Consider the following 9724-nt stretch of genomic DNA (forward strand, 5'->3'; position numbering starts at 1 on the left):
CCAAGTAGCTGGGATTACATGCCTGGCTAATTTTTGCATTTTTAGTGGAGACGGGGTTTCACCATGTTGGCCAGGCTGGTCTCGAACTCCTGACCTCAAGGGATCCTCCTGCCTTGGCCTCCCAAAGTGCTAGGATTACAGGCGTGAGCCACTGCACCCACCCCCTTGTCCTGTTTTCTATCTCAATCACAACTATTGCCAAGTGATGGGGGTATCTTGTAGAATCTCAGCAGTCACTTGGGGACTCCAGTTACCTGAGCAGATGGCCGTCCTTCATGTCACCATTGTCATTTCCCCATTCACGAGGGATGTCCACCCAGCCTCCCTCCACAGGGGCTGGCCAGAGAAGGTAATTCATCCGTGTCGCACAGATACACATCCTAATACTCCAGTTCTCACCACCCCTAAATCTGTGGGCTGAAGTATCTGCCTACAAACCCTAGCCAGCTCCTTGGTACATTCCCTCTTAAGTGTCCCTTTTTCATCCCCTCCTTCTTGTGGCTCTTGATGCTCCCAGAGTGAAAACCTTCTACCCAAATGGCCCAGATTAGGGGGACAGGTGTTAACACAAGATGTGGGTGCATTTTCTTCTACTTGCTTTTATGTGAGATGGGGCCTCCAAATATAGGTGTTTTAAGGCCTTTTTGCCCATTTAAGCACCTTCCTCCTGGAAGGTAGAATTGAGTTTTTAAATGATCCCCTATTTTTTATTATTCAAAATAGAGAATTCCCGCATTCACACAGGTACTCAAGAGTTGACTGTGGACCTGCAGATCAGAGTGTATAGTTCATTTGGTGCGTTCATCATGTGAGTCCTCAGCGTCATTCTAAGCAGATTTTCAGTTGTAGGCAGGGATGGCTACTGCACTGTTATTTTAAAAACAAAAATCAGGCATCCACTTAGGACTTTGTGAAAGGAAACCCTGGGCGTCCTGAAATGGCCAGATAGGGCTATTTTTCCAGTTTTCCAAGGTGCAAAAGGTAGCGTCGATTTCTGCTCTGGCCCTGTGACTCCTTTCATAGTACCATGCAAAGTTGACTGCCCCTGACACTGACGAGGCTCCGTGTTCTGTGAGGACACTACCGACTGCACACTCAGATGTGCAAGCATTCCTGAAGAACACGGGACACAACAGACCCTCCTGGATGAAAGATGCCTTCTGATTTCTGATTGTGGCCCCAGTTGAATCAGGGTGTTTTGTGTTTGAGTTTCTCTAATGCCAAAAAAAGCATTTAATTCCATAGCTGAACTCAGTGTTTGACACAGTGGAAATGAAACAGCCACATCATATCCTGTAAGTATGTATTGACTATATACTGTGTGCCAGGTATCGTGCTTTGCAATGAGGACATGACCAGAAACGATGTCTGACTCCCAGGAACTTACAAACTTGCGCAATGCTTCTAAAATTGCCAATTTGTAAACTATTTTTAGGAATGGCTAGAAAAGAATCACCTGTGAAACTTCTGTGAAAATACAGATTCCTGGGCCCCATGTCCAGAGATACTGATTGAGTAGGTCTGGGGTAAGGACTGGGAATCAATATTTTCAGCAAGCTTTCTAGGCAGTTCTGATGGCAACTGGTTTGTGAAGCACTCGTTTGGTGGGATAAAAAGTTTTACTTTCCAGGCCGGGCGCAGTGGCTCACTCCTGTAATCCCAGCACTTTAGGGGGCTAAGGCAGGCGAATCACCTGAGGTCAGGAGTTCGAGATCAGCCTGGGCAACACGGTGAAACCTCGTCTCTACTAAAAATACAAAATTAGTCAGTCCTGGTGGCACATGCCTGTAATCCCAGCTACTCGGGAGGCTGAGGCAGGAGAATCGCTTGAACCTGGGAGGCGGAGGATGTGGTGAACCAAGATTGTACCATTGCACTCCAGGCTGGGCAACAAGAGTAAATCTCCGTCTCACCAAAAAAAAAAAAAGAAAAAAAAAAAAAGTTTTACAGATAAGTATTTTAGTAACATGTTGACAAAGATAGGTAAATAGAATTTTTTCTATCCATGGTTTGGTCAAAACAGTTGCTTTTATATCACATAAATACAATATTAGGAAGACTGAGTAAAACTTTTATGAAACTGTTAGAACTGACAGATATTTTGGCGTCATGTCTCTCTCTATAAGCTGTCAGAGTTTGCCTGAGCCCTTTTCTTAAAAGGTCCCCACCTCCCAGCCCCAGACACCCTTTGGTAGGCTTCTTGCCAGTGTCCTTGATTGACGGCAAGATCTCTCTCTTCCATTTTATTTCAACTATGCTACATTTTTTCCCAGATAGATAATTAAATATCTTCAAGGACTGGGTGTCTCTATGTCAGGTAGACTCATGGGTGTCTACTTGAGCATCTACAATACTCAAGTTCTTGTTTAAATGATTTTAGCATTTTTGATACAATGATTGTGTCTTTCTGATCTTTTACAATATTTTTTATTTGTTATCACTTTCTTACAGGCCTGGGAATGGAGAATATTGGTGGAATCTTTGTGGTTCTTATTTGTGGCTTAATCGTGGCCATTTTCATGGCTATGTTGGAGTTTTTATGGACTCTCAGACACTCAGAAGCAACTGAGGTAAACTTTCAAAGGGGTGTGATCCATAGTGTTGGCAGATGGGGTGAAGTTCATCGACTCATGCACATATAAAGTCATTTCTGACGCTTCCCACAGGAAGTGCAGCGAAGAGAATCCCAGTGCCCAGCAGAGGGGATTTGGCTCAATGCTTCAGTACTTAGTAATTATGCAGCTACAGAAGGGGCACTTAACCTCGCCGGGCTTCAGTTTTCTTTGAAACAGCCCAGCCAATACGCATGCGAAAAAGCTTTTATGAACAACAAAGCCGTCTAGAACTATCCTTTAAGATGTAGTTGAGAAAAATAGGTGAAAGTACCAGGTTACTACGGAAAAGACAACCTCAGTCCTTCCATTTCGAGTATGTTTTTGCCTTGCAGGGAAAGATCCTTAGAGATATCCCGACTCAAGAATTTTATCCAAGAATTTTATCTCCCTTCTCGGGGATTTTGAATAAGTTCAGTTCCCCAGCTGTGGCTGAGGGACAGGGTGAACATAAACTTTACCCAGCTTCAACAGTTGGAGAAGAGGGAAGAAGATGTTATCCTGCTCTTCTTCCAGCCCACCCCAGGGAAGATATATAAATCCTTACATGTTAATTGCATTATTAGATTTTTTTTTTAAAGTTACATTAGCCTCTATCTCAGTCTCCCAACTCTGAATCTTCCTAAAACCTTTCCTAATTGGCACTGGGGAAATATCTCACAGCAGGACAAACAGTGCCGCTGGAAGTCTATGGAGTCTGGCCTCACATGGGGCCTTAACACAACACTGCCTGCCAGTCCTGGTCCTCTGTGCTCAGCCCCTTTGCTGTCTCCTTGTAGGACTTCCATGCTGTTGCCCACTCCTCAAGCTTCTCTGCTTCTGCATGCATAGAGCTTCATTTTACTTCCCATCTCCCAAGAAATCAGGAGTGGCCAGCCCTGAATTAAAACCCCCACTAAGCATCTCCCCACAGCTCAGCCACCCTGCAGCTGCAGCAGATAGCCCAGTCCTTCTGCTGTCTCTTCCTTGATCCTGTCTTTCCTCAGCTACTCCAGGATTATCCTCTTTCTCCCCTGTATTTTTTTTCTGCCTGTTCTTTCTCCAATCCACAATTATGAACGCGTCTGCCGTCTTTCAACATAATAGGAAGATTACTATTGCTTGCTCTATCCCTCTCCTCTTCCAAACCAAGGGGATCCAGCTGAGAGAATCTCAGTCTCTATCTCCTCACCCCCATTTTGGTCCGAAACCCAGGGCAGCCTGTCTTCTCCCTACCCCTGCACTGAAAGGCCAGTGCTTAAAGGTCTGACCCCTCCCAGTGGACCAAACCAAAGAGAATCTATTGGGCCTTATTGGACTTCGGTGTGTCTCTTGATGATGGGGATACTTTTTTCCAGAATCCCTTTTCCCTTGCCTTGCATGGCACCCAGATTCTTGGTTCCCCTCGTGTTGCTGTCTCCAGCTTTACTGGCTTTCTCCTTTTGCCCACCCCTTAAAAGGTGGCGGTCTTACTTATTCCCTAAGACCTAGTTTTAGTGTTCCCTTCCTCTTGAATCCTTCCTCATTTCTCCTGCTGTGTCTCAGCAATTGGTCATCCTCCTTCTTCTTGACACCGCTGTAACCTAGGCATGAACCACTTACACACCACATTGCAATTATTTTGGTATCAGCCCCCAACTAGAGGTTGAGCTGCCTGCAGTAAACACTGTGTCTTTTATCCCTATGCTTGACACACAGTAGACAGTCAATAAATCTACATTATTATATTATTGTCACATGTAATAGATTAGGCAGGTGGTACTATTTTTATTGTAGTTATTATTAGAAGAAGAGAGGTTAGGTGACTTGCCAAGAGTCTCTGCTATTTAGTTAACAATTGTGGGGGTGTGATGGGGTCCTATAATCCAAGTCGGGAAAACTAATGTAGGCCATATTCCATTAAGTGACATCACCTCTCTATAACCGCTTCACATTTTGTTATTCTCCCCCAAAGCTCACCCATGGTCTGGAAGTACATTGACAAACTCAGCAAGTAGTTAGAGCACTCCAAATAGCTAAAATAAAGAGTCAGTGCTGTGTTAGCGATTTGGTTATGGTAGAACAACTGTCCCATTTATAGAATTGGAAGAAAGAACGTGAAAGAACTGAGGACTTCTGCTCCCATATGGTCTAGGAAAGTGTCCTTTCAACTCAGAGTAGGGCACTCAGCAGAGCATGTGCGGGCTTGGAGTTGATAGGTATTGGTCCAAATTCAGAGTCAGCTATTAGTCAATTTTTGGCAATATGCATAACTTCTCTGAGCCTCCATTTCTACATTTGTGAAATGGATATAATAATAATAGTAATCGTAGTAATACAGGCCCATCGGCCGGGCACAGTGGCTCACGCCTGTAATCCCAGCACTTTGGGAGGCCGAGGCGGGTGAGTCATGAGGTCAGCAGTTCAAGACCAGCCTGGCCAACATAGTGAAACCCAGTCTTTACTAAGAAATACAAAATTTAGCTGGGTGTGGTGGCGCGTGCCTGTAATCCCAGCTACTGGAGAGGCTGCGGCGGGAGAATCACTTGAACCCAGGAGGCGGAGGTTGCAGTGAGCTGAGATCGCGCCACTGCACTCCAGCCTAGGCAACAGAGCAAGACTCTGTCTAAACAAACAAACAAACAAACAAAAAATACAGGCCCATCTATATTCTCTTTTTTTTTTTTTTTTTTTTTTTGAGATAGAGTCTCACTGTTGCCCATGCTGGAGTGGAATGCAGTGGCAGTATCTCAGCTCACTGCAACCTCTGCCTCCCGGCTTTATGTGATTTTCCCCACTCAGCCTCCCGAGTAGATGGGATTACAGGCACACACCACCACACCCAGCTAATTTTTGTGGTTTTAGTAGAGACAGGGTTTCACCATGTTGGTCAGGCTGGTCTTGAACTCCTGACCTCAAGTGATTCGCCTACCTTGGCCTTCCAAAGTGCTGGGATTACAGGTGCCCAGCCCTCTCCTGTATTCTTCATCCACAGTTCTGAAACCTAAAAAGCTGGGAGAGTTCCAAGTTCCTTGTAAGTCTGATGCAAATGCACTTAGTGGTGACTTCGCTTGACTGATGTTTGTGGCCTTTATCACACACGGTGTGAGTGTACGTACATATTGCTACAGGAATATTAGTGGGTTTGCATTCAAGTCTGCCCCAGACCCACTGGGTGTGATACATACTATACTGTTTGTGCATTGTATTACCCTCCTCTTGTTTTTGTTATCATGAGGATACATCCATCTCCAGCTATAACCGGTTGGCTAAAAGAAACAGGAATCTTCAGCCTAAGGAACAGAATGTTCATAGAGACATGGTAGCCTTTTCAGATACTTGAGAGACTGACATGTGGTGGAGGAATTATTTATTTGGTAGACTTCAAGGTCCAAATTTAGCTGGGATCAATGAATGAAAATTTCAGGGACAGAAATTGTTAGCTGGGTAAAAGGAAGCAGCATTTAATGGAAATGTGCAAAAAAAAAAAAAAAAAAAAAAAAGGGAGATCATTGTCTTTGAAGGTGTTCATCAAAGATTGGAGACCAGCTGGTGGGGCTCTTGAATATTATGGTATGGAGGGTGTTTGGACATTAAATGGGAGTGGAGTGAGGAGATGGACTGAAAAGCCTTTATTATCTTCATACCTAACATGACACGATTCTGTGACCGCTGTGCCCCTCATCCCCCATCCCAGCGAACTAGCAAGGGGCCCGCGGTGGCTGGTTGAGGGGCTCGGCCCTGACCTCGCTATCTCCTCCAGGTGTCCGTCTGCCAGGAGATGGTGACCGAGCTGCGCAGTATCATCCTGTGTCAGGACAGTATCCACCCCCGCCGGCGGCGCGCCGGAGTCCCGCCGCCCCGGCCCCCCATACCCGAGGAGCGCAGGCCCCGGGGCACGGCGACGCTCAGCAACGGGAAGCTGTGCGGGGCAGGGGAGCCCGACCAGCTCGCGCAGAGACTGGCGCAGGAGGCCGCCCTGGTGGCCCGCGGCTGCACGCACATCCGCGTCTGCCCCGAGTGCCGCCGCTTCCAGGGCCTGCGGGCACGGCCGTCGCCCGCCCGCAGCGAGGAGAGCCTGGAGTGGGAGAAGACCACCAACAGCAGCGAGCCCGAGTAGTCCCGGCGGCCACAGGACGCGCGGAGGCGGGGCGGGGCGGGCACTGCTGTCAGCCGCGAGCCGGGACTTGTACAGCGTCGACACCTCTCCGGATTTCGGAGCCAGTCACTTTTCCAAAAGATCAAGGAGCCTGACGCCCCAGCCAGAGACCGCGCCCGGTCAGGCAGCGGGGTCCACCCGGAGACGTTGCACCCAAGTGGCAAAGGACGGCCCTCCCTCCTGGGCACAAAGACACATCTTCTCCCAGCGGGCCTTTCCCTCTCGCCAAAATAACAGAGTATAGGGTGGGGGGTCCCTACCCAGACCAGTCCAATGAATTGGTGGAATCATCAGCTGAATTCCCCCTAGTCAGAGGCCAATGTACCCTCTGTCTAGTTCTTACCGAAAAAAAAAAATTAAACAGGGAAGTTTTTCATTTCTGGATTTGTATATTTTTGTTAATGTTCTTTTCCCTTTCCTCCTCTCCGTTTCTTCTTTGTCATCTTCTTAGTTCTGTTAATTTGTTTTGTGTTTTTTGGAGGGGGAGGTTGGGTTAGGGAATGGAAGCCTAAATAATCCCCATTTCTTCTTCTTCCTGAATTTTGGGATATTGCGTTACCAGTGCATCCGATTTCAGGTGCTTAACTCTCCTTTCTGTATGGTGATTGGGGGCCTGCAGGAGCACAAGAGAAGGGGTCTCGGGAAGAGTCAGATGGAGAGTCTCAAAAGCATTGAAGTAAAGTTGTAGATGCCAAAAAGCAATTAACTCATCGGATACTCAGAGAGACCTTGAAACGCCTGGGATGTCAAGGGTTAATCTGTCTTTTCTTTCCCTTTCTCTTTCTGACTTTCACTGTTACTGTGTTTGATTTGATCTTTTTGTGAATGTAGTCTCTGAAGACAGACAGGGGAGGAGAACAGAATGCACAAAGTGTCCTAGGACTTCGTTTAAGGAGCGGAAAGAGTGGATAGAATTTTCCCATACCATGGCCTTGGCTTCCCGTGGAACATGCTGTTCACAGAGGAGGAAGGACTGGGCCACGCCGTTGGTATGGTGCATACTTTGTCAACTGCATCTCTTTTCAACCAAACTCAGTGGCTGCCTATGAAGCCAGACCCCCAAGACTATCAATCATGGATTGGGTAGTTTCTTGCTACTTAGATGTGAGACCTGGGTGCAAGTGTATGTGTGTGTATGTGTGCGCGCGTGTGCGTGTGTGTATTTATTCCATAGAAAGACCTTAAGTAATCAAGAATTTGCTAGGTTCCTGGGAGAGAGGTGGAGTCTCCTAGTCAATACACAGTCCTGGGAACCAGGAACTCCTGAGTCCTAACCTCAGCTTGAGCAGTAGCCCCCCACCTTGTATGACTTTAGGTAAAGCATTGAACTTCTGTTCCATCCACCAAATAGGAGTTACTGATGCTGTCCAGGTTACCAGGTGACTGCTAGTGACTGCTCTCCATGTGAGAAGTTTGCAGAGTCCAGAGCACACGTGTGATGGGAGGGGTGAGGCTTTCTGCTTGACTTCACCAATTAGGAGTTTCACGCAGAGAGTTCTCATTTGCTGATGGAAAACAAATTCTATGCAATTTCCGGTTGTAAACTTAGCAAATTCAGAGAGAGAGAAACAAACAGCCACTACCACCACCTCCACCTCCACCACCGCTGCCACCACCTTGAATGGAATTGTCCTCACTTTTGTTGCTGTTGCAAATGTACTAAAATAAAGACATCTTTGGAAGATGACGAGCTTAATTCATGTTTTTGCCATTTGGGTTGGTCGGCATCCTCTTTATGCCAGGACAGTTAGTTAGGGCTGCCGTCCTGGGGGCCGAACGGTACCCTGATTATTCCTGTGAGGGATACTCATTTTGTCCTCACCTGACCTCACTCATGAATTTGAATCCTTTATCTTTTTTCTCTTTAACCATCAAATGACAACAAGCTGTGCAAGACACGTGGGTCTGTTTTTTAAACCTTGCCTTGATCCTCGTGGAGAAACATGGATTTGGTGGGAAGGGCACCTGAAGGCCGGCTGACCACAGACCCCAATGGTGCCACTGTGCTCCAACCTGCAGCTCCATCTCATGCTTCTGACAACGTGGTTCCTACTGTCAGATCACATTTGGGGCGGGAAGGGTGGTTTTTTAAAAAAACTCGTTTTTATGAGCAGGCTATCTTGATCAATAGCAAACTTTTTTTAATGGATTAGTGAAATAAATGTCCCTATGCATCATTTATAGTCTGTTTCTTTCTCCGTGTGGAATCAAGATAAGACTGCCAGTGCTAGATGGTTTCTGTTAGCTGCTGAGGCAAGGGCCGCACCTCGCTCGAGCTGGTGGGTGAATTTGCAACCAGCTAGTACCCTTCCTTGGTTTGTCTCCACTTTTTATCTGTTGGTTGTTGGCTTTCTTTTCCATTCTGTATTTTCTATCTGACTCTGTATACTGTATAAAGCAGTTTTTTCTTGTCTGTTTATCTTTCTTCAACTGGAATATTTACAATAAAACAGAAACAAACCCTGAAATGTTAGTGATGGATGAAAGCTGTTTGGGTTTAGAAAGTATGGTTTAGTGTGTCTAATATCCAGGTACTAGACTTGAAAAGCAAATAAAATCATAAACCCACTCTCTGTCTTCCCCTCCACCTGCCCTCTCTCTCTCCCTCTCTCCACCTCCCTCTCTACTCCCCTACCCGCTTTGGCTCTTTGTTCAGATCCCAGAAAAGTCTAGGTGGCTTCTTTCAATTTTTAGTCCTAGGAGCCAGAGCCAATCCGCCCCCCATCCCCAAAAACGGATACATATGTTAATGAAGTTCAGGATTCCTAGGGTTTTGTCTTCCTAAATGCACTTTCACAGAATAGTCATCTATTGATACCTAGGGTAACTCTAGTCAGATATCACCCCAGATTCCACTGGGAGCTTGAAGATTACATCAATTAAAATATAATACTTTGCTTTATTTCTTTTAATTGCTTTGCAGGGCCCCAACCGTCACAAGATCTCTACCTCAGAACCCAGGTAGAGTGTAAGGTGAGCATGGAGAGGGCCGAAA

The 9724-nt window shown here is 46.3% G+C and overlaps 1 protein-coding gene across 18 annotated transcripts in view; it reads left to right on the forward strand.

The window, feature by feature from the left end:
* GRIK4 (glutamate ionotropic receptor kainate type subunit 4) overlaps window positions 1-9197 on the forward strand; it is a 483018-nt gene extending 473821 nt beyond the window's left edge. For all 18 annotated transcript variants that reach the window (XR_010581045.2, XR_012423807.1, XR_012423808.1 and 15 more), the window contains 2 exons: window positions 2452-2570; window positions 6334-9197. Coding sequence is in view for 14 of the 18 variants with exons in the window: in XM_074015465.1 (XP_073871566.1) it covers window positions 2452-2570; window positions 6334-6690 (476 nt within the window). In the remaining 4 variants the exon portion in view is untranslated. The remainder of the gene's footprint in view (window positions 1-2451; window positions 2571-6333) is intronic.
* The last annotated feature ends 527 nt before the right edge of the window (window positions 9198-9724 follow it).

Source organism: Macaca fascicularis, chromosome 14, assembly GCF_037993035.2.
Source record: "Macaca fascicularis isolate 582-1 chromosome 14, T2T-MFA8v1.1".
Lineage (NCBI taxonomy): Eukaryota > Metazoa > Chordata > Mammalia > Primates > Cercopithecidae > Macaca > Macaca fascicularis.